The 22,196-nt window shown below is 52.7% G+C and overlaps 2 protein-coding genes across 2 annotated transcripts; both read left to right on the top strand.

The window, feature by feature from the left end:
- The first annotated feature begins 18,715 nt into the window (after positions 1–18,715).
- Positions 18,716–19,857, top strand: LOC103633223 (uncharacterized). The gene is made up of 2 exons (XM_008654924.2): positions 18,716–19,537; positions 19,624–19,857. Exons 1-2 carry the CDS (start codon positions 18,734–18,736, stop codon positions 19,855–19,857), a joined length of 1,038 nt encoding a protein of 345 aa, XP_008653146.2. The 5' UTR covers positions 18,716–18,733.
- LOC109943023 (protein ALP1-like) lies at positions 19,805–21,771 on the top strand. Its single transcript, XM_020545769.3, has 2 exons — positions 19,805–20,875; positions 20,964–21,771. The coding sequence occupies exons 1-2, from the start codon at positions 20,038–20,040 to the stop codon at positions 21,413–21,415; spliced, it is 1,290 nt and encodes a 429-aa protein (XP_020401358.1). The 5' UTR covers positions 19,805–20,037; the 3' UTR covers positions 21,416–21,771.
- The last annotated feature ends 425 nt before the right edge of the window (positions 21,772–22,196 follow it).

Raw genomic sequence — 22,196 nt, 5'->3', positions numbered from 1 at the left:
GAAAACTTGATAAAACTCTGCTGGAAAGCCATCCGGTCCAGGAGCTTTATTATGCTCCATACTAAATACCACCTTTTTAACTTCCTCTATAGTAAACTCAGCGGTTAGAATTTCATTCTCTACATCCGAGACTTGAGGAATGTCTTGGATAATAGATTCATTAAGTTTGGTCGATGATATGTCTGGCTTCCCAAAGAGGTTTTTGTAATACCTTGTTATATGGTTTTTAAGTTCTTCCTCATCAGTTATACAACCACGATTCTCATCCTCCAAAGAATAAATCCGCTGTCTTCGATGCTTGCCGTTGGCCACTAAATGGAAATATTTTGTATTATCATCCCCTTCGAGAAGATGCTTGACCTTGGCCCTCTGGAAGAGACGAACTTCTTCCTCTCTCAAAATATTGGCAAGCCTATCATTGGCAAAAGATTTAGAATCCAACTCGTTAGGCGATAAGCAAGAAAACTCCGCCTTTTTATCGTGTTCATCAATTAGTTTTAAAAGTTGTTGTTTCTCCTTTTTTACTAACCCCGCTGAGTTCTTTGCCCACCCCCTTAAATATTGTCGAAGGGACCTAATCTTGTTTTGCCATATCTGAATGGCGGTTTCACCTCTCTTTTCTTGTTGCCAAATGAAAGAAACCATATCAAAAAATCCCTCTCTAATGAACCATCCTAACTCAAATTTAAACTCAGAGAAATTCCCCAGGTTCGTCGGGGCTTTACCATTCAGTAATAAAGGCGTATGATCAGACCGAGATCTATCAAGCGCCTTCACTGAGACGTTAGGGAATTTAAGTTCCCACTCCGGGCTCATTAAAACCCTATCAAGCTTCTCAAACGTGGGTGGATTCAAATCATTTGCCCAAGTAAATTGACATCCCACCATATCAATTTCGTGCAATTCTAAATTCGCTATGATACTATTAAACAATTTAGGCCATCGAAGGCTGAAGTTATCATTACTTTTGTCTTCCGCACTTCGCATGATATTGAAGTCTCCCCCTATGATAAACGGATGAGTCTCAGAACTACACGCACCTGCAATTTCTGCTAAAAAATCATTCTTTAAATCATCTTGAGCAGGGCCATAAACAGCAAAAAGGGCCCAAATGAATCCATCCTCTTTGTTTCGGAGCCGGAACTTACAATAGAAATTACCTTCATCAATAGCTCCAAGTCATAAACCCCCGAATTAACCCCTAACAACATCCCTCCTGATCTTCCTCTAGGTGGCATAAGGTGCCAGAGGAAATCGACGCCACTACAAAAATGTCTCAAAGTAGACTCTGAGAATGCACTACGACCTGTCTCCATGAGAGCAATAAAGTCGAGTCTATGTTCTCTAGAAAGGTGAGATAAGTAATTGTGTTTAGCCAAATCCCCCAGACCTCTATAATTCCAAAAAATGCCTTTCATTTTAAACTAATTTTAGAGGGTGTAAATGGCTTTATAGAAGGACGATTAACCTTTCTATTTGAGAAAGCCTTGTTCGATTTCTTTCTACGCGGCGCGACAGAAAGCTCACAACATTTATCTAAAGTGGTCAACTCAGACTCATCATCCCACCTATCAGCAGTGTGAGATAACGCAACATCAAACTCTGCTTCCTCAGCATCACTTTAAAGATTTCTGCTATAGGAAGATGGAGCAACCGTGAGTCTATCGATCTCAATATTTTTAATAGCAACCACCGATTGTAACACTTGGTTTTCAGAACTACCAAGAGAAATCCCAATCTTTTCACAATTGGAAATGATTACTTCCGGGGAAAGGGAGATGAAGGAAGACTCACTTAATTCCAGATTACGCTTTGCTGCCAATCGCTGCGCTTTGGTCAAAATATCTTCATCGGTATTAGTCCTCTTCGCACTTATAATGAGATCACCATTATTAAGCTTTTCAGATTTCACTCTCTTAGAAACAGAATTAGCCCCCAGTGCATCCTGCAATGCCACCATTACTTTATTATCAGATTGAGCTCTTAAGGAAAGAGCTTGTCTCATATCATCATTTTTAGTGTTGGCTTTAATATTAAATTCTTTACATAATACCTGGAGAACTGAGCGAGGGACCCCTGCAAAGGAATTAACATGTCCCAGATAACAGCCACTCGCTTGAGTATCTGATACAAAGGGCAGAGTAACAGACTGATCAGATACCTGAACGGGAATATTAAACAAAGAAGGAGAAACAGGTAAAATATTCTGGTGAATTAGTAAGTTACCAGCAGCTTTAAAATGATCATTATCCAATCCGACTCCAACCTTTGGCTGAGCATAGACCGCCTCACCATCCATACCGGCGACCATTCCAGCCCGAGATGCAGTCTCATTCAGGAACAAACGGTTGGCTGCATGTCCTGACAAGGTCCACGCGGCCTCACTCTCCTGTGACATGCCCGCAAGGAAAGAGCAATGGGGATCCAGCACGAGCCGGGATTTGGACTTCCCATCATCGCTACCACAGCCTGGTGACTGATCAAGAGCGCCAGGTGTGTGAGTGGAGGCATATTGATCAGCAAAAGGGGAAATGGATTGTATGGCCAAATGTAAAATAAGTCATTTTGAGACCATTTGATTGTATCCACACGTACTACAAAAACGACCGCGCTCGACGAGCCAAACTTTGCGGGCTGCGCGCGCAACAAACCAATCAAGCGGTATGTGAATAGTGAACCTTGCAAAGAGGGGGGATGCAAGGACCAGGGATCACCCCTACATGATGCAGTTTAAAGTGCTCTTAAGGACCTTTTGACCCCAAGGAATGTCTTTTAGAGCCTGTTCGTTTGTGCCGAAATTTACCTAGAAATCGCTCCCCAAACCTTATGTAAATTAGGTGAACAATCCGGCTAGGAATCGCTCCGAGTGGCCAATCCCCAGGAACCGAACATACCCTTAATAAATTTTCATACACATGAATTCATACCCTACTATTTTTTTCAATTTAAATCTAAATAGTTTTATTAGACAAAAATGCAAAACAGATATCTCGAGTTTGGATATTGTCGGTACCCTGAAACTAGGGTACCACTTACTACTGTATGAAGACGCAGTACCCACGCGACTATCTTTAGTCGCGTGATAAAAGAGTTGTATGTGGGACCAGGCCATGACTCGCCCAACCTCAGGCGACTACTATGGGCCAGCAACAGCACCTGACCCCACCACATGGGCGGGTCCGGGACCACCACATGTCCAGAGAAAGTGATATACTCCAAGGTATCAACAGTTAGTCCGGACCCCCATGGGAGAGTGTCGGACCCCTAGATATACAGTACGGACCTCTAAGTTTGGTCTAGGACCCCCACGTGTACGGACCGGACCCTTAGAATGGGATCCGGACCCCCCCCCCGTATGGGGTCCGGGCCACCCACAGTAGGGTCCCAAGGTCCCAGGACATAACACACCCGGTGCTTAATCAGGGCCCAGGTGGGGATCCGGTGCCGACACGTGTTCAGACCTATCCGCATACACTCCTGCTCCTTGCTTAGGCGGAGACCCGACGCTGCCATGTGGCATACTGCGCGTGGCATAAGCCAACGAGCGGAACCTGACATAACGCCTCTGGGCTACGCGCGCCTTCGCATTCATTACAGATAAGGCGTCTGCCTGTCCATTCCACTGACAGGCGGCGTGCCCAGTCCACGATACGTGGGCCGCACAATTACTCACACGTTACTATATCGAGGGCAATCACTCACCATTACTCGTGCGAGTTACTGCCTATCAATGCTGCATGGACTGCAGCCATCATGACTTCCGCTAATTACTCATGCGTTACCCTATCAGCATTAGTTATTCCTATAATGTATTTCTTCCATTATGCTCCTGGGCCCACATGTCGGGGCTCAACATCCTTGTATGTGCCTCCCTTAAACTATAAAAGGGAAGGCACACAACGTTAAACTATAAAAGGGAAGGCATACAACATTACAAAGGACAGACTCAATCACAAACTCTATACTACTTACACACAGTGGAGGTAGGGTATTACGCTCCGGTGGCCTGAACCACTATAATCCCTCGTGTCCTCGTGTGTTCGTCCACCTTCCAACAGACAGACAGCCGCTTAGGCCCCCTCCTCATCTTAGGATTAGGGCGGGTGCGTTCCGCCACCCGGACGATGGATTTCCCCACCGACAGATATATATTTGATTTGAAGACAAAATATATCTATTTGTTTATCTATAGTTTTTATAGTATAGTAAAATCAGCATGAATGATGGAATATATATATCTATAGATAAATACAACTATCAAAAACAAAATATTTTGATCAGTAATTTAATATATAAATATAAATAATATATATTAATTAATGAATTAAAAATATAGATAATATATTACTTACAGACCGACGATAGTTACTCCTGGCAGTCCTCTGTAATCATAGACCATCCCCGCAGACCAACACGAGTCTTTTCTGTGCATTTTGTTCTCAGCACTCATTTCAAATCCTCCCTGGTATCATCGCTCCCAAACAAGCTCTCAGGGTTTCTCGGACGCGTGTGTGGGCTAGGGGTTCAGGCATATGGCACATGGTGTGCATGTGGGTGTAAAGTAGCTACATGGCATGTCATATGACGATACTGGACCCATAGACATGCCCAATAGGGTAAGTTCTTGGCTTGAGGTTGGTCGATAAGGGCGTCAGTTTCTAAGGGGATGAATTGTGACATCCTGGTCGAATGCTTAATAGGATTGATAAAATACTTGTAACAATAATGTGCGCCTTTTTTGGAAGCCTATTTTAAAAGGATTTATAAGTTAAGTTTGGTATAGAGAAATTTTAGGATGAGTGGCTAACAAAATGTTTTCCTGAGTAACTGTCGTGGTAAATCTACCCTAAGTTACGGGAAACTTTACTTAAACATATGTCGTGACTTTTTGGCATGGGCAGAAATAGTATGGTCTATGATCCTAGACATATGTTCCTACAAGGAGGGACTATGGCTGTGTGTTGGAACTTGCTACCAGGTGCAAGAGGATCCAACGGGGATGAGAGTTGGTGTAACAGGGTTCTCGCACGAGATGGCAAAAGCTCTGTTAATCTAGCCTCTCACGGGCACTGTGCGGGGGTATTTATAAATATCTGAGCGCCCATCGTCTCGTGTCAAGGACGCATGTGCCCTCAGACACCTAGGTTATCCCCAGAATATTCCCATAAAGTAGGGTTACAGACTGTAATTACAGGGATGCCTTTACAAATTAGGCCCGTAACGCGCAGCGGCCACGCAGGGCCCGTTACAATGGGCCGGATCACCCGTGGGCCTCCGAGCTGGACGAGTCCGCAGGGTGGGATGACCTCGTCGCAGGCCTTCGTCTGATGTCGTACGGGGCGAAGGGTGTCCCTGCCCGTTTTATCTCCGTTGGACCAACGACTGTAGCGAAGGCCTCGAGCGAAGGGTGGCGTCTTTGCCTTCGTCCCAACATTTGCCCTCCGAGGGACCAGTTCGACAAAGTCATCTGGTGCCGAAGACGTCGCTAGATGGCGGAGACGCTGCCCTCGCTCGAAGTGGTTCCGCGGGGGTTTTTGACATGACCGTTGATTGACACCGTACTGTTGGACTGCGGGTTTCCCGAAGCGCCGCGCCCTGTGTATAAAAGGGGGCGGGGGTCGGCGCTTTTTGAACTTCACTTTCCGCGCTCCGTGAAAACCCTAGCCGCCTTTTCCACCGTCTTGCTGCTCGTCTGCCCTCCTTGCTCTTGTTCGCCGGAGATCTGGCTCGAGTGAAGCAGACCGCCCGCCACCGCCGACGGTACATAGCGATGCCGACCTCCTCTTCTTCTGCTGCCGCTACGCCGCCGGCCGACGCCTCGCCGCCGGCCGACGCCTCGTCTGAGGAGACGCTGAGTACTTTGGTGGCGGAGGAGTTACGCGCCGGCGATACGGTGGATTTTGGTGTGTCGAGGATGTCGTCGGTCCGCGTGCAAGATATGCAGCGGTTGGGTTACTTTGGCGGCGGAGTTGCTCGTGTCCCAGGGACGGAGGAAGTCCCCGAGCCGGAGGGCGAGTTGGTTGTGTTCGAGGCGTTCTTCACCGCCGGTCTCCGCCTGCCTGCGCACCGATTTGTTGGAGAAGTCCTGCGCAGATTTAATGTTCAGATACATCAGCTGACTCTGAATGTCGTGGTGGCTCTGTCGAAGTATGTCTGGGCGACGACTTCCTACGGCGGGCAGCCATCAGTCGAAGTCTTTGCGTAGTACTATTGCCTGCACTGGCAGAAGAGGATGATTGGAGATGAAGTTGCTCAGTTTGGGTCCTGTACGTTTACGCCGAAGACCGGCAAGACCACGATGGAGGTAGTCGAGTTAGTCCCTTGCGCCCGCAACAAGTGGGGCAATTGGAATGAGTTTTGGTTTTACGTCGCGGAGGGTACCGTCGAAGACCATGAGGGGCTCCCCGTGTCTGAGATGTGTTCGCATTTTTACTCAGCATACCCGCCCTTTGATGTGGCGGAGGAGGATGCGGACGAAGGGGCCCTTCGGTGCGCCGTCGGCCTGAGCAGTGGGCGCGACTTGGTTGAAGAATTTGTGGCGTACGGGGTATGGCCCTTGGCGCATGGCTGGGCGTTGGGCGAAGTGTGCCCTCGCCAGATGCCTTCCCATGGTGGGAAGCTGGTGCGAAGTCCTGCCTTCGCGTTGGATCTGCAAAGCTGCGATCTGGCCGCCTTTGTGCGTGAGGCGGAGGATGGGGCGGTGCGGATCGTTGGTCGGTACGTGCCGAGGACAGAGGGCCAGCGTAGCTGGGATATCTGCGGGTCGAATGACCGTTTGAACAGGGTTTTTGAATTGAATCGACTGCCGTATAACGGCTATCCCGGCCAAGACGATGTGGACCGCCGCGGGAAGAAACCGGTGGTAGAGTCTGGAGACGACCCTGCGCCGGCGGCCGCCCCATCCTCTAAGAAGAGGAAACTAGGTACTGCTATGGGAGGGCTTGGCGTTTCCGATGGTTTTGCTAGAGAATTGATGAGGACATGCGCGGCCCCGGGGGGAAGGATGTCTTCGCCCGAGCTCCGGGAGTCTTCGGCGCGGATGCTGAGGGTTACCGGGGGTTGGTGGCCTAGGAATGTTCCTATCCCCCACGCGGCCGGCGAAGACTTTTTTACATCTCGCATGGTTCGTGAATGGAGAGTGTTTCCTTACGGGCGGAATATTGCTGCTGTTGTGTCGGCAGTGATGGACAAGGATCACCAGGGAGCTGCACAGAAGCGCCAGGCGGTTGTCAGGCTTCATGAAGCCAGGCCGAAGAGGCAGCGAGGGGCTGCGAAGGCTGTTGCCCCCGACGGAGGCAAGCCACCGCTGGCGGCGAAGTCGACCGTCCCTGCGTCTAGCAAGGCGGCGGAGGCTGCGGCTGGCGCCGGTGGTTCCAAGTCTACGAAGACTGTGCCGTCGTCCAGCAGGGCGCCGGAGGCCACGAAGGCGGCCCGAGGGTTGTTGTCGCCGGGCAAGCGCGTCGCCGACTTCGCCACCGATATTAGTGTGGACGACTATCTTGGTGGTAAGCCGTTGGCTCGAATTTTTTTAATTCGTTGATATGTCGCAGGGTCGGACGAAGGCCAACTTGTTATTGTTGCGCCTACCGCGGCGACCACGGCGGCTGCCGTCGTGCCGAAGGCGAAGGGCGGTGCTCTTAGTGCCGGAGGCGAGATGCCGGCACTCGCTGCTGTTAGGGACGAGGCGGGCGCTATGTCCCGCCGGCTGAAGGAGATGAAGGAGGCGCTAAGTCAGGTATGTTGAGCTAGACTTCGGGGTTTTTTTTAGTCGGCTTTCTTGGGGCCGCTGTCTTACGTGTGTTTTGCAGGCGACTGACTTCGCGGACCACGCGGCGTCGGGGGCCCTCACGGCAGTTGTGTCTGCCGAAGTCGATAGACTTCGGACGCAACATGCTGACGCCGTCCGGGAAAAATCGGCCGCCGATAGTAAGTGCCGCAAGCTGGCGGACAAGGTGGCCGCGCTGGAGGGGGAAAAGACTGACCTCCGACGCCAATTGGTGGAGGAGAGGAGGGAGGCCAATGAGGCCCTCGCCAAGGCGCAGGCTGCGCTGGCGGAGGCCAATTTGGCGCGGGCGGAGGGCAGTCTTGCTAGGGAGTGCGCCGCGCAGTTGGAGGAGCGGCTCAACGCCCTGCAGAGCCGTGTGGAGAGGACCGAGGCCGCGGCGCGCGCGGAGGCTGAGAGGACGCGCAAACAGCTCATGGATTCATACCATGAGCTGGGCGCGCGGACCGGTGACTTCGAAGTGCCGGACCGAGAGCCCGGACTTCGCTGCCTGGAGTGGGTACAGGAGGAGTTGCAGGCACTCCCCACTATCGTGGAGGGGTTTATGTCGTATGCCTCCCTGGTCACCTGCGAGGGGGCGATGAACGCGCTCTCTCGCGAAGGGTGCCGACACTTTGAGGTCTTCGACCAAGCTGATGAGGATTTTGAGCGAGATATCTACAAGGTTGAGGACCCTATAGTGAAGGAGTCCGCCGGAGCCATCTACGACCGGATGTGGGGCCCGCACGGTCGAGAGGTGGTCAGGGAGCGGGCCGAGACGGCGAGGGCTCAGGTAATGTTTGGCTTTTGTTTGACATTTGCTGGATGTGGGCTATGTGTGGGTTTGCTGAATCTGTGTGCTGTGTTTTAGGCGGCGCGTGGCGAGAGGGTGGATGATTTCGGGGCGTTGAACAGCGCGCTGCCTGACCCGGAGTCGAACCCGGCGGAGGCCGTGTCCGAGGCTGCCCTGGAGCCGCCCCCGGAGACCGCCGAAGGCGCCCCTGATGCCCCCGCAGCCGCTGCGGCCGGCAGAGACCCGCCCCCAGAGACCGCCGGAGGCGCTCCTGATGCCCCCGCAGCCGCTGCGCCGAGGGCTGAAGATCCTGCGACGGTGGCGGCGGAGGCGACAGCGGAGGCTCCCACGACGGCTGGGTCTTCGCAGGTGGCGTAGTGGGTGTGGGTAGTTAGGGAATTTTGGATATGTTGCTGAATTTTGGTTGCTGCGCAGGTTCAAGATTTTGGGCCTGCGCACGCAACCGCCACTACTAATTTTTTGGCGGCTTCGACCGTGGATGGTGGTAATAAATATGATGGGTCTGCATCTGAGTTTTCTGATTTTGCTGACTCTGGGAGCTCGGTTGAGTGGACTGAGGAGTCGTCGGAGGAGGACTTGGACTATTTTGCGGCCTTGGATGTGGCAGCGGCGGAGGCTTCACCGCACGCTGCGGACACAGAAGATGTGCCTGGTCCGAGTACTGGGCGCAGGCGGCGAAGGGCGGTTGCGAAGCGTAGAGTGAGCGGGGCGGAGGGCGGTCGACTTCGTGTGAGTAGGGCTAGCCGGCAGGAACTGTTTTCCTTGCCTGCCGCCGCGAGTACAGGTGAAGGGGAATTGCGAAGTCTTTTTGCGGGTGCGGAGCTTAGGATAATGTTATTTAACTATAGGGAGATGGGAATTATTCCGAAGGTTGAGCCGATGTAGAGTGTGATGCCCTCGCTTGTACATGTGTAAAGGCTTGTATGATGAAGTTGTGTGCCCTCGCACATTTGGCTATGCTCGCGAAGGCGTTACGTGCTTGGTCAGGTGTATTTGTTATGCTGGACTGGTGCGTATATAGTCGGTCTTGGCGCGGACAGTTTGGTGTGGTTGTTTTTGCTTTTGTTACGCTTCGTCCGGCTGTGCCCTCGGGCAACTTCTGCGTGGATAGTCTTTGCAGTGGACTTCGGTTTTTCGCACTTGCTGTGCTAGCTCGGCTGCACCCTTAGGCGACTTCTGTGCGGCTAGTCTTCGCGGTAGACTTTGATTTGTCGCACTTGTTGTGCTAATCCGGCTGCACCCTTAGGCGGCTTCTGCGCGGCTAGTCTTTGCGGTAGACTTCGATTTGTCGCACTTGTTGTGCTAATCCGGCTGCACCCTTAGGCGACTTCTGCGCGGATGGTCTTCGCGGTGGACTTCGATTTTTCACACTTGTTGTGCTAATCCGGCTGCACCCTTAGGCGACTTCTGCACGGTAAGTCCTCGCGGTGGACTTCGATTTTTCGCACTTGTTGTGCTAATCCGGCTGCACCCTTAGGCGACTTCTGCGCGGAGTTGTCGCACGCGAGGGTGGCTAGCGCTGAGCCTCGCGGTGACTTCGTATTGGTCGAATGTCGAAGACCGTCGTCGCGGTCTTTTTTCGACGCATGTTTTTGCGGGGGATTTTTCACTTGTATATTACATGGCTCCGCCTCGTTAAAAACCTCACCCCCGGGAGGAAAAGAGTGCGGGCCAGAATAAAATTGTTCTTGCGAATTACAAGGGCGAATCAGCCCTGATGAGTCAAACAAAAAATTTGCGGAGGTTGTCGATGTTCTAGGAGTGCTCCAGGTCTTTGCCGCTTGGCGTTGTGAGCCTGTAAGTGCTGGGGGGAGCTTTCGTCTTGACTATGAAGGGGCCCTCCCACCTGGGCTCCAGCTTGCCCCTGGACTCTGTCCGAGCTGTTCGGACGAGTACGAGGTCCCCTTCGTTGAATTCCCTTGGGATGACTGCATGGTCGCGCCATGCTTTTGTCTGGGCTTGGTATTTGTTTAGTGCTTGTAGGGTGGAGACTCGGTCTCCATCGATGAGATCCTTTGAAGTGGCCTAGTCCACGTCGGGGACAGCTGATGGAACTGTTCGCGGGGACCCATGTTTTATTTCTTGCGGGGTCATAGCCTCCGATCCGTATAGAAGGCGGAAAGGAGTGAACCCGGTCGCCCTGCACTCAGTCGTGTTTAGTGCCCAGACCGCCTCGGGTAACAAATCGGCCCACTTGCCCTTTTTCGTCGAGGAGCATCTTTTTGACAGCTGTGAAGATTTTTCCATTGGCGCGTTCCACAACTCCGTTGGACTGCGGGTGATAGACTGAGGCGAAGGCAAGCTTGGTGCCGATGGAGAAGCAAAAATCCTTGAAGTCTTGGCTGTCAAACTGCTTGCCGTTGTCGACTGTTAGTTCGGACGGTACTCCGAAGCGACAAACAATGTTTTGCCAAAAGAATTTTTGGGCAGTCTTTGATGTTATTGTGGAGACAGCCCTTGCCTCGATCCATTTGGTGAAGTATTCGACAGCGACGAAGGCGAACTTAAGGTTCCCCTGAGCCGTGGGTAGGGGCCCGACGATGTCTAGGCCCCAGCGCTGGAGAGGCCATGTGTGGGCGATCAGCTTTGTAAATTGCGAAGGGCTGCCTGATCGAAGGGAAAAAACTTCTGGCAGGCCTTGCAGGACCTTGTGACCCGATTTGCGGCGCAAATCATTGCGGGCCAGTAGAAACCTTGGTGGATCACCTTAGCAGCAAGGGCCCTTGGCCCTGCGTGAGAGCCGCAGGTACCACTGTGGACTTCGCGTAGGATCTGGACACCTTCGGTTTCGGTGACGCATTTGAGCATTGGCTGACTGACCCCCTTCTTGTAGAGTTGGCCCTCAATCAGTGCGAAGTCCCGGCTTCGATGTTTGAGGCGCTTGCCCTCGTTGATGTCGGTTGGGTGATAATACCCCTGTAGGAACAGAGTTATTGGTGCCCGCCAGTCTTCGGTCATGATAAGGTTGACTATTTGGTGGCCCTCGCTGTCATTGGTTATTTGGAGCCCTTCGGGGCTCCGGACGGCAGGTGTGCCGATGACGTGGTAGAACACGTCGGAGGGCAGGGGCTCGCCTCTGGCGGCAGCCTTGGCCAATGCGTCGGCCTCTTCATTCTTGGCTTGGTCCACATGCTGCAAAGTGAATCCCTTGAATTGTCTCTCGAGACTTCGGATGGCCGCGAGGTATTGCATGAGTGCGGGGTCCTTTGCTGCATAGTCTTTCTTGACCTGGCCAGCAACTACCTTGGAGTCTATTTTGATGATGCAGGTGGTGACCCCAAGGGCCCTCAGCTTGCGGAGACCGAGGATGACTGCTTCGTATTCTGCTATGTTATTTGTGCATCTGTCGGATTCCAGAGCGAAGCTGAGGCAAGCCGCATATCTGTGTTTGACTCCGGTTGGCGAGGTGATGACTGCCGCGGCGCCTGCCCCCGCATGGCACCATGCGCCGTCGCAGTGGATCGTCCAAACCTTTTCTGCGGACGGGTCCGGCTGTGTTATTGGCCCAGTCCAGTCGACGACGAAATCGGCCAGGACTTGTGACTTGATGGTTGTCCTTGGCTCGAAATTGATGTGGTATCCGGAGAGTTCGGCCGCCCACTTGGCAATCCTCACCGATGCTTTCGGGTTTCTGAACAATTCGCCGAGTCCCCTGTCTGAGGTGACCCGGACCTTGAATGCTTCAAAGTAATGGCGCAATTTGCGCGAAGACATAACGACTGCGTAGGCAATCTTCTCCAGCTCTGTCATGTTACATTTGGACGGCATCAACACTTCAGAGACGTAATAAATCGGGCACTGCCTGATCACGCCCTCAACTGTCTGCTCCTGCACCAGTGCCGCGCTGACCGCATGCGGCGAAGCCGCAACATAGAGCAACAGAGGTAGTGAAGAGTCGGGGCTTGTAAGGACTGCCAACTCCGACAGGTACTATTTTAATGAGGCGAAGGCCGCTGCCTGCTCTGGTCCCCAAGCGAAGTCTTTTGCACCACGGAGAGTTTTGAGGAAAGGGAGACTTCGCTCAGCGGATCTGGAGATGAATCTGTTGAGGGCGGCCAATCTCCCCGTCAAGCGCTGGACGTCTCTGGCGGACTGCGGAGGCCTCATGTTTATGATGGCTTGAATCTTGGTTGGGTTGGCCTCGATGCCGCGGTGTGATACCAGGTAGCCCAATATTTTGCCTTGGCGAACGCCGAAGACGCACTTTTCCGGGTTTAGGCGGAGTCGTGCGTCTCGCATGTTCGCGAATGTCTCGGCGAGGTCAGTGAGATGGTCCGCCTTGCTCTTGCTAGCAACGACGATGTCGTCCACATATGTGAATATATTTCTGCCAACCTGCCCGTCGAGCACTGTCTTGGTAAGCCTGGAAAAGGTGGACCCGGCGTTCTTGAGTCCCTCCGGCATTCTGATGAAGCAATATGTGCCGAAGGGCGTTATAAAGCTGGTGCTAGCCTTGTCTTCCTCCTTCATGTATATCTGGTGGTAACCGGAGAAGCAGTCGAGGAGTGACATGACTTCGCATCCGGCCGCGCTATCGACTATTTGGTCGATCCGCGGCGACGGGAAGTTGTCCTTTGGGCAGGCCTTATTGAGACTGGTGAAGTCGATGCACATTCGCCACTTCCCGCTCTTTTTCTGCACCATCACAACATTGGAGAGCCACGTGGGGTAAGCCACCGGCTCGATGAATTTGGCTTCCAGGAGGCGGTGCACATCTGCCTTGGCGGCCTCTGTCTTCTCGTCGGACATCTTGCGAAGCCGCTGTTTTTTCGGCCTCACCGAAGGGTCGATTCCTAAGCTGTGCTCGATTATGGATCGGCTGACCCCGACCAGGTCGAGGGCTGACCAGGCGAAGACATCTTTGTTCTTGGACAGGCAGCAGAGGAGCTTCTCCTCTTCATGCGAAGTGAGGTCTTCGCTGATAGTGACTGTCTACTTGGGCGTGGCCTGGTCGAGGGGGACAGTCTTGGTCCCGTCGTTGCTCTGCAGCTGTGCCTTGTCGTGCTGTTTATCGGTTGGGCTGGCGGGTGCGGGGACCTCGCGCTGGGCCGTGAGGCAGTGCACGTTTCTCTGACCGGGCACGAAGTCTCGCTCGATGTTGCGCGCAGTCTGTTGATTGCCGTAGACCGTAATAACGCCTAACGGACCTGGTATCTTCATACATAGGTACAGTCCGTGAATGGCTGCTTCGAACTTATTGATGGAGCCCCGGCCCATGATGGCATTGTATGGATATACCATATCCACAATATCAAATGTTACTTGCTCGCTTCGGGCATTGGGTGCTACACCGAAGGAGAGAGGCAGCTCTATTTTGCCGACAGGAAAGGTGCCCTTGCCGCCGAAGCCATACAACGGGTTATCCGAAGGCTTGAGCAGGCTGTGGCTTATGCCCATGCGATCGAAGGCGTGGAGGAAGATGATGTCCGCCTGACTGCCATTGTCGACTAGGACTTTGTGTAGGTCCCAGCCTGCCACGCTGCAATTGATAACCATGGCGTCGCTGTGGGGGGCGCTGCGCAGGTCGACGTCTCGTGCGTCGAAGGTTAGCGGTATGTGGGACCACTTTGTCTGCACGACTGGGCCAGTGACGGCGACGTGGTTGATGCTGCGGTAGTGGTCCCGCTTCTGCCGCTTTGTGTCGAAGTCAGTGCTGGACCCCCCAGTTATCATGTGAATGACTCCGTGATACGGCTGATCGGCGAAGTCTTCCTGCTTTGGGGCGTGGGGGATGTTTTGATGTTGCTGGTGTGGTGGTGGGGGTGGGGGAGGTACGATTTGTACTTTCGGATGGTGTTGGTAAGCGTGGTGCGGTGGATACGGGGCGGGGGCGTGGATATATGGTGGAGGGGGTTGCTGGTAAGTGTGTGCGACAACTCTGGGGTTGTCGGCTGGCTGCGCCCGTGCCATCCTGTCATTGGTGGCCTTCGTTTCTGGGCAGTCTTTGGTTTGGTGGGCGCAGTCTTCGCCATGGAAGAGGTAGTAGAATCGGCGTGGCGGCTGCGCACGCCCCCGACCCCTGCCGCGAGTTCCATTTCTGCGGCCCTGGGGGGGATATTCCTGGCGACGAGGGGCCTCAGCAGCGGGGTGCTGGTTGGCGATGTTGTGCACTTGCTGTTGATTGCGGCCGTCTCGACCGGAGTCTTGCTGCGGAGTCCTCGTCCACGTGCGGCTGGACTGTGGAGCATCCTTAGGCTTCCTTTGGGACTCAACCTTGCGCTGGTGGAGCTCTTCGGATTTGGCGTATTTTTCAAACAGCTGATATAATTCCTGGAGGTTTTTGGGCGGATCTGTGATGCAGTGGCTATAGAGGACGCCAGCGCGAAGGCCACTGATAGCGTAGTGGATAGCGATCTGGTCATCGACTGAGGGCAGCTGTGACTTGAGTGTTAAGAATTTGCGGTAATACTCCCGCAGAGTCTCCTTTTCCAGCTGCTTGCAGAGCGAGAGTTCGGCCAAGGCGTCGGTGTCTTGGCGGTACCCTTGGAAGTTTAGCAGGAACTTGTCCCGGAGGCTTCTCTAGGAATCAATGGACAGCGGAGGCAACCTGGTGAACCAGGTGAGAGCTGGGCCTTTGAGGGCGATGATGAAAGACTTGGCCATTGTGGCGTCGTCCCCTCCGGAAGATGCAACGGCGACCTGATAACTCATTATGTATTGTGCTGGGTCGGTGCTGCCGTTGTACTTGGGATAGGTCCCTGCCCGGAAGTTAGCGGGCCAAGGCGTCACCTGCAGGTGTGGCGCCAGGGGACTTCGCTCGTCCAGGTAGTTGACCCCTTGGAATGGCGCGGCGTGCGGGAAAGTGTGGTCGCGCTGGGGGAAACGCGGGTCTTGCAGTTGTGCGCGCTGTTGCAGGGGTGGCCCATGCTGCAGGCCGAGGTGGCCTTCGCGCGTGTCTTCCAGTTGCTGCTGCGGGGGTGGCCCGTGCTGCAGGCCAAGGTGGCCTTCGCGCTGCATCAGCGCGATCTCCCGCTCGAGGTCCTGGGCCTTCTGCTCTTCGTCGCGTATCATTTGCCGCACTTTGGCTAGTGCGGACACGCGCTGGCGCTTGGCCTACAGTATCTCTTTCTGCCTCTGGAGATTGCGGTTTTTGAGGCGCAGGGCGCGCAGTTGTAGCTGTTCTTCCGCTGAGACGCCGAGGACTTCACCGTCCTCAGTGAGGTCCGCGCCCTCCAGTGGGGCGAAGCCTGGGGGTGGCTGCGATTGTCCTTCAGGGCCGCAGGTGCGGAGGGGGTCGTCTTCAGTGGCCTCTTGGTGGGTGGATTGGGTGAGGGCGAGGGCCTTGCCCTTTCTTGCAGCAAGTAGTGCTGCCTTCGCAGCTTCGTCAGCCTTCGGGTTAGCTTTCTTGGGTGCCATCGCGGGTGGTTTTCTCGTAGCACGAACGGTGGGCGCCAAATGTTGGAACTTGCTACCAGGTGCAAGAGGATCCAACGGGGATGAGAGTTGGTGTAACAGGGTTCTCGCACGAGATGACAAAAGCTCTGTTAATCTAGCCTCTCACGGGCACTGTGCGGGGGTATTTATAGGTATCTGAGCGCCCAGCGTCTCGTGTCAAGGACGCATGTGCCCTCAGACACCTAGGTTATCCCCAGAATATTCCCATAAAGCAGGGTTACAGACTGTAATTACAGGGATGCCTTTACAAATTAGGCCCGTAACGCGCAGCGGCCACGCAGGGCCCGTTACAATGGGCCGGATCACTCGTGGGCCTCCGAGCTGGACGAGTCCGCAGGGTGGGATGACCTCGTCGCAGGCCTTCGTCTGATGTCGTACGGGGCGAAGGGTGTCCCTGCCCGTTTTATCTCCGTTGGACCAACGACTGCAGCGAAGGCCTCGAGCGAAGGGTGACGTCTTTGCCTTCGTCCTAACACTGTGTCACTAAATGAAAAAACACTGAAAAATAATGACTCCGAATAAGCCACGAATTGAACCTTTGCATCCCATGGTAAAGAAGAACAAAGGATGTGGCACCAACCGTTGAAACATCCACCGCCCCTAGTTAGCACGGCACTATTATCCCCTCGTAATCTTGCTATCTATATATCTTTCACTTGCATATATAGGAGTTTCTTTTTTTTTAAATGGCATGCAAAAGCTAGCAAACATCCCAGGACAACAAAGTTTGGCCCAACGGCGAGAGAGGGACGACTGTCGTGGAGGGCGTTTTCAACTGTAGGCACGCACAGGGTTTAGCAACAGCAGCGCTTTCCGACACAACATGGCCTGGAACCGATAGATTTGGAGCTCGTCGTGTTGCACCTGCCCACGTAAACGAACAGACGCCCCAGCTTTTCCCAACTGATGAGCAGCTGACACCCTTATCTGCAAAAGGCGAGCGAGACGCGGCCGGCCCCGTATCTGCATGGGATGTGAAGCCGTGGTTGAGCCACCAGGTACGGTGCTGCTAGCTCGCCGGCCATGGTATGTAGTGTGGTCCATGGACGACTAGAACATCGAGGTAGAGATAATAGACGACGCTGGCTGTTCCGAGGCCGAGGTCAGTCGTCACTTGATATGATATATACTGTGCTGTTGCACACGGCGTCTCTTTCAGTCTGTCTGGGTGTTGTCTGCGCCAGGAGATGGGTCCTCTAATATAATAAGGCTGTAATCTAAGAGGCATGTGTTTTGTCTGTATATATAGCCAGAGTGCGACTACGGAGAGCAGTGGCCAACCGGGAAACGTAAGAGTATGACTGCCAGTCTGCCACCATATGCATGCGTTGAACGGGTTCCTGCAGGCACTGCATAAACATGCAGCCGCTTCTTCAATTTGTCCATGTGGACAAGATAAGCACGCATGTTTCGATAGCGGAAAAAGGACGCCAGGTACAAGTACTAGTAGTAGTTGGCTTTTGTTTTCATAAACAAAGGCCCTGTTTGGATCCAAGTGCTAGAGCTAGTTTGGGCTAGTTTGTGCCAAACTAGCCAAAAAATTGCCAAACAGGAGGGCTAGAGCCAGTTTTTTGTAACTAGCCCACCCAAAAAAACTCTCCCCACTAAGGGGTGATTATTGAGGCTAGTTTGTTGGAAGGCCCACTAAAATTCTTATTTCTCTCAGCCTTCCGCACGGGATCCGCAGGAACGTCCGTATCTTTTCTTCCACACGCAGCGAAGGACCAGCGCCGCCGTCGAACCGAAGAAACGTCGCCGTCCTCGAGCAGCCGCCGTCCTCGAGCAGGTCAGCCTCAACAACACAGCGTTCGTCCATTCGAGCAGGTCAGGCCATAATCTGAGCCATGCGGCGAGTAGAAGCAAGCAGCGGCATGCGCGTCAGGCCATAATCTGAGCGCGACAGCTCGGCAGCGTGCGCGTCGCACAGCAAGCGGCGCAGGGGCTCGGCGCCTCGGTGGTGCGGCGGGCGGGTCTCGAAGAGGCTGTCGACGCCAAGGCGGGAGCAGAGCGCGCACGGCGGCGCGAGGCCGAAGAAGGCGGCGAACCGGGATATGAGGTAGGAGAAGACGCCGTTGGCGAGGAGCAGCGCGATGAGGATCCACTCGAGCAGCGCGTACGCGAGCACCCGCGCGACGCGGTTGCTCTTCTTGCACAGCGACGCGGCGAGGCTGGCGCCCGCCCCGGCCCCCGCCACGGGAGCCTGCGACACCATCCCCACCACAGCAAGGTTGCTTGGGAACCGTAGCCAGAATGCGGTGGAGACGACACCGACGTCGCAGCCGGGCTTTGCCGTGGAATCCAAGGAAGCACAAAAACTAGTGCCTTCCGTCCCGAATCGTTCCCCTGCGCCCCCAGAATTAGACTGGGACGGAGCGGAGAACGCAACCCGAACGTGATTCGTCAGTGGCAAGCAACCACTGGCGAACTAGGTTCCTCCGGATCAAAAAAAAGGAAAAGAAACTCTGCACAAAGTCCTCCCTGCTACTTCTATGGATTGCAGCAAAGACGAGTTTCTTTCACAGGCGGAATCGAGGACCGAGAACGGGATCAGAAATTCGAAAGAGGAACGAACGAAATCTTTACAGGCAGAGGAGCTGGGGCGGGAGGGATGGTCCGTTGTTTTTCTCTGAGAAGGAATGAGGAAAACAACGGATTTGTTTTGGCTAATTTCTTATTGAATGTATTTTCGACTATTGTAATTTACTAATTTATCTACTGTTATTGGCTCATTTTGTTACTGCATATGCAGCCTCACCGTTGCCATGGACGGCGATGCCTTCGACCTCAACTCGCAGGCGCCGGAGACTGATGGTTTCTCGGGGCTTCAGCTGTACGGCAACATCCTGTCCGAGTCTGATGGTCTGTTCGATGGTCGTGCCAGCGGCTCTGTGCTTCCTCCGTATCGCCCACCGTGTGCCGGAGGCGGTGACGCGCGGGCAGCTACAGCGGCACCCTACGCTCGGCAGCTGCTCTTCGACGGCTCCACCTCGGCGGCAGGCAACACAGTTCGTCAGCGGGCGAACTCGGCCGCAGCAGCACCCGTCCGTCGTCAACAGCTCAACAACACAGCGCGTCGTCGCACCAACAGCCAAGGCGCACCGCGTCCGCCACCACCGAGGGCACAGAGGGCTCCGAGGACACAGAGGGCACCCAGGAGTGCAGTCCGTGGGCAAGCATCCGGCTCCGGCGCTCCCTTCAACAACGATGAAGCAATGGAGGATCACGTGGAGGACTTAGCTAGCTCCGGAGGTCCCCCGGTGAGCAATGTTGATCGAGCACATTGGAGTGATGAAAATAATGCTTGTTTGTTAGAATTGTGCATAGAGCAACGTAGAGCAGGAACATACAATGGTGCACAAATGACCGGTGAAGGGTACCAAGCAGTTGTTGACGGATTATTTGTTAGACGGAGGTTGGTGTACTCCCGTGGATCGATCAAGAATCAACTAACCGTACTGAAGAGTATCCATGGTTTTTGGCGCTACTTACAATCGCACACAGGGTTGGGGAGGAGACCTGACGGATCCATTGATGCAGATTCTGAGCATTGGGCAACACACACAGAGGTATACTTCTTCATCCTAGTAAAATTAAATACAGCTTAATTAGTGTAATGTTACTGATCAAGTTTTATGTTGTCTTATATTAACAGAAAAAACCATACTTGAAGAAGTTGTTGTATGCTCCTCCAGCCAATGAGGACTTGCTTGATGAATTGTGGAGAGGCTACACAGTGGATGGCAGCACGGCCTTTGTGCCTGGAGATGATTATGGTGACAATGCTGGCCAAGACGCAGGGATAGAGGATGAAGAAGAAGGGTTTCAGGCAAATGGTGCAGGGACAACAATTTGGAGTAGAGAACCGTTATCTCATATCTATGCATAGTAGTGAACCTTTATCTATGTGTGTGCTGAACCTTTATCTATGTGGTGTAATGAACCTTTATATATGTGTGTTCGATCTTGAAGTAATATCTGTGTGTGTAATGAACCTTTATCTATGTGTGTGAGGTCTTGAAATATTATATACGTGTCTTGAAATATTTGAACTTATCTATGAGCTGTGATGTCTAGTCTTATGCAACGTCCTTATAGTTTGTTAAATGTGTTGAAGCAGGAAGATGATGATGGCATCATGTATGAGGAAGAAGAAGCCGATGGAGGCAGCTCAAGTGAGGATGAAGTTATATCCAGGTGTCGCAACAATTTGGTGCAACAACAAAAAATGATTGTGCAGTTGGTTCCTATCTTGGGTATGTACTCTGATAACTACTTCCTGAAACTACCTAAGAGGGTCGCTGGGGATTCTGGTTTGGAATGGGTGCAAGAGACACTAGCAAGAGATACCCAATGTTACAACATGTTTAGGGTTGAGAGGCCTTTATTTTATAGACTGCATAATACTTTGGTCCGTAGATATGGGTTGAAATCCACTAAAAAATTGACATCTGTAGAGGCTCTTGCTATGTTTTTATGGATTGTTGGAGGCTCACAGGCAGTTAGACAGGCTGACAACCGTTTTAGGAGGTCTCTGGAGACAGTAAGTAGGACATTTAGTAGAGTTTTGACATGTCTCCTGAAGTTAGCACATGACAACATTGCACCCAAGGACCCAACATTTGCAGAGATGCACCCAAATTTAGAGAATCCAGCATTTTGGCCAAACTTCAACGATTGCATAGGAGCTATCGATGGGACACATATCAAGGTTGTGGTTGATAAGAGTAAGAGGATTCCATATTTGAACAGGCACAATGAGACCAGTCAAAATGTGCTTGCTGTTTGTGATTTTGACATGAGATTTACCTTTGTGTTGTCGGGATGGCCTGGTTCAGCACATGACATGAGAGTTTTCAAAGATGCCATAACTACTCATCACCACAAATTTCCACATCCACCACCAGGTTTTCTTACTTCACCTTTCTTGGAACAATTTTAAACCAATTAAACTAGTTCATCTAAGTCTCATCGTTTACCTTTCAAAATATGTAGGCAAGTATTATGTGGTTGATGCGGGTTACCCAAATCGTCCGGGATACCTTTCACCATACCGGTGTACAAGGTACCATGTCGAGCAATGGCATAACGGCCCACCGCCCCAAGGTATGAAAGAAGTCTTCAACCATGCACATGCCAAAGTTAGAAATGTGATAGAAAGAAGTTTTGGAGTGTTGAAGATGAAGTTTAGGATTTTGTTGAACATGCAAAGATTTCCAGAGGACAAGCAAACTAGAATTATTGTTGCATGTATGGCTCTTCACAATTTTATTCGAGAGAGTAGAATTGCGGATCGAGAATTCGAAGCATGTGATGCCGATGAAAATTATAACCCAATGCCTAGTTCTGCAGCATCAACATGGCCAGAAGACGAACCTCTTGTTGAAGATGTCAACATGAATGCCTTCCGTGATGACTTAGCTCATGCTTTGTTTCATGAAGTGTAATTGTTTTTAATATTGATTAAGGACTTGTTGTGATTTGGATGTTTGATTTGTGAAAAAAAAATTATTTGTGTTATTTGTGTGTGGGAGAAGCCACACAAGAGTTTGCCACACTAAATCCGGATAAGGAAAGGTTTAAATGAGACAAATAATTATAAAATATCATTTATTGTAAACTAGCCTTTGGATCCAAACACGTAGAGGGCTAGAGCTAGTTTGGGCTAGAGTTAGAGCTAGAAACTAGCTCTAGCTCTAGCCGGGTTTGAAGGATCCAAACAGGGCCAAAGAAAAAAAGAACGAAATTCTTCAGGCCCCTCCTCTCTTCGGGAGACATCACATGACCTAGCTAGTAACCGGTCGCCGGCCGCCCGGAAGAGATGAGGGGCACGCACCGGCGAGCTCGTGCTGCTGCTCGGATTGGCTTTGGCGGTGGAACCGGCGTCGTTTTCATCAGACTCCACCAGCGGGCGTTTGCTAGCTCGTCCGTCCCTGGCCGGCCGGGTCCCGCCGCGCCGTGCTGCTCGGATTGGATCGCATGCTTCCGATCAAAGTTTCGTCGTCAGGGCAGCACAGAGGCAGGGGCCCTGCTGGAATCGGAATCATGGGTCGGAGCCCGGGGCAGGGCTCGGCATCATTGCACGTAGCTAGCGGCGAGAGCAATCGATGGGTTTGAATTCGATGCGGTGCGGGCGTGGGTCGAGATCAGTCGGCCTCGCGAGTCGAGTCACGCACCAACTGATTGGTACGACCGCGCGCCCGCGTGCGTGCGTGCTGCCGCCGTGCC

Source organism: Zea mays, chromosome 1 (assembly GCF_902167145.1).
Source record: "Zea mays cultivar B73 chromosome 1, Zm-B73-REFERENCE-NAM-5.0, whole genome shotgun sequence".
NCBI lineage: Eukaryota > Viridiplantae > Streptophyta > Magnoliopsida > Poales > Poaceae > Zea > Zea mays.
The sequence above is the reverse complement of the archived record's forward strand: the minus strand, read 5'-3'. Positions and strand labels throughout refer to the sequence as shown.